General features: G+C 41.9%; 1 protein-coding gene across 1 annotated transcript; it reads right to left on the bottom strand.

Moving 5' to 3' along the window:
- Nucleotides 1-574: 574 nt before the first annotated feature.
- Nucleotides 575-1,580, bottom strand: LOC140776201 (uncharacterized). The gene has a single exon (XM_073119824.1). The coding sequence runs from the start codon at nt 1,484-1,486 to the stop codon at nt 830-832; it is 657 nt and encodes a 218-aa protein (XP_072975925.1). The 5' UTR covers nt 1,487-1,580; the 3' UTR covers nt 575-829.
- Nucleotides 1,581-2,084: the final 504 nt, after the last annotated feature.

The following is a 2,084-nucleotide window of genomic DNA, read 5'->3' as shown; positions in this document are numbered from 1 at the left end:
AACCTTACATTGGTCACTTTTTCCTTATCCATTTTCTATTTTGATATATGGCACTAATATTAAAGTTCATATGGAGAATCTAGATCATCTACTAGAGTGTGTTTCCCAACTCTTATGCCCCATGCACGAAGCTATAAATGTATCACTCTCTCATGAATGAAAAGCATCATAGCTTCAGTAAGTAGACAATTATCCTTGAGAAGAATGAGTTCTTATTTTACTCGATCCTATTTCCTTGGTGGATTCTAAGTGAAGAATAGGTGCTCGTTTTATTTATCTGATCTCATATCTATTCTCTTTCTCTAGTCTCTAAGGAGTACATAGCATATTCTGGTGAAAAGGAGAACTCTTCAGATTTTATTTTGTTGAGCCATGATGAGCTTTTCCCTGTATACTAAAATGCAGTAAGGATTATATCATAAATGAAATTCCTCTTTGATGATTCATATAAATGTAGATGCCAAAGATGACACATATCATTTAAAAAAGAAAACCAAAAAGACCCTAATTTTCTCACTGTCAAAAAAGATGCACGTATTCGAAATTCACTGAATGCTGCGTTACTTGTGCGAGATTTAAGAAGAATACAAATTCTTTAAAGAAACAATATACATAATATTTCTTTCCTTCGATATTGTGGGAGACTCCAATGTTCTCTGTACATGCCTGCAATTGTATATAGTTTCTCATAAAAGTTATACGAGCAACTAATGATGCTGAAGTAACCATGAGGATCGTAATTATGATCCAAGAATACATCATCTGTAACAAATTAATTTGTGAACAATTACTATGAAGTTAGTAACCCATAATTTCCTTTCTGCCACTCTTACGTCCTCTCCAACCCTAACAACCTCACAGGCGACAACCTTCCATGGATGCTCGTATAGTTCCTTCTCTTACTCTCCTCGATCGTCTCCAACCTCGGCGACCACGCTCTCTCTCGATACCCCACCAACTGCTCATACTGCTTCCTCAACTCCGGCGTACTACAAAGATTATTATTATTATTATTATTATTACTACTACTACTACTACTACTACTCCCCCGACCTCCTCCTGTTATCACCTCGGCTATGAACTGGGGCGAAACCCGAATCCGCATCCGGCCGTCCTCTCCCTTCAGGTACTCGAACGGGCTCTGCCCGAACCCGACAAGCGACGGGGGTGACTTCGCGGGGGACAGCAACGCGAGGGAGGCGGCCGTGAGGGCCACGTGGCAGGGGAACCGGTCGACCGGGAGGAGGAAGTAGGTGGCGCCCTTGAGGAGCGGCTCGTCCATGGACATGACCGGGACAGGGAGGCCGATGTAGAAGGCGTCGGCGCGGCACAGGACTCGGTCCGGGTGCTCGAACATGACCTCGCCGGCGAGTCGCGGCTCGTGGAGGAGCTCGGTGGCGCCGCCCCAGAAGACCAGCTTGATCGCTCTGCCGTGCGGCGTCGTGCGGAGGCACGGAATTGGAGGGAGACCAACAGTATTGCCCATGGATCGAATTGCTTATTGCTTAGTGCTTAGAAGAGGAAGAAGGAGAAGAATACTATCTCAGAAGTAAAAGATAAAAAATTGAAAAAAAAAAACAAAGAAGGGGTTGTTGATCCGGGCTTCTTTCGATCAATTGGGTTATATAGATAGATAGAAGGAGGGTGTTTGACTTTGATGTGATTGGATCAGGTCGGTGGTCAGAACCGTCGGCGTTGGTTGGGAGCTCGTCAGCTTTCTTGAAAAGTCTACGACAATACTATATGTACGTATATATGTATATATAAAACGTGACGGTGGAGTGTATAGGATACGTCGAAAATTAAAATTGGAAACTTTCTAAAGCGTAACGTATCATTTAGAAATCAATTTCCCTAGAAAGGGGTTTGCCGCACAAATGAAATCTTGGTCAACTTGTATTTTAAAATCCAAGTGGGCCTGAACTTGAGGGAGCCACGTCGATCTGTGAGACTAAGTAGTACATGGAGTACGTATAATGGAATATTTATGGAACATTTCTAGCAGATTAAATTAATAAATATATTTAGATCACTAAAATACTTTTTATTTGAAGTTTAGATTGTAAAATATTTAAAACCAAATT

Source organism: Typha angustifolia, chromosome 14 (genome assembly GCF_048772165.1).
Source record: "Typha angustifolia cultivar Huaian chromosome 14, ASM4877216v1, whole genome shotgun sequence".
In the NCBI taxonomy this organism is placed as follows: Eukaryota; Viridiplantae; Streptophyta; class Magnoliopsida; order Poales; family Typhaceae; genus Typha; species Typha angustifolia.
This window is presented reverse-complemented; position numbering and strand designations above follow the sequence as displayed.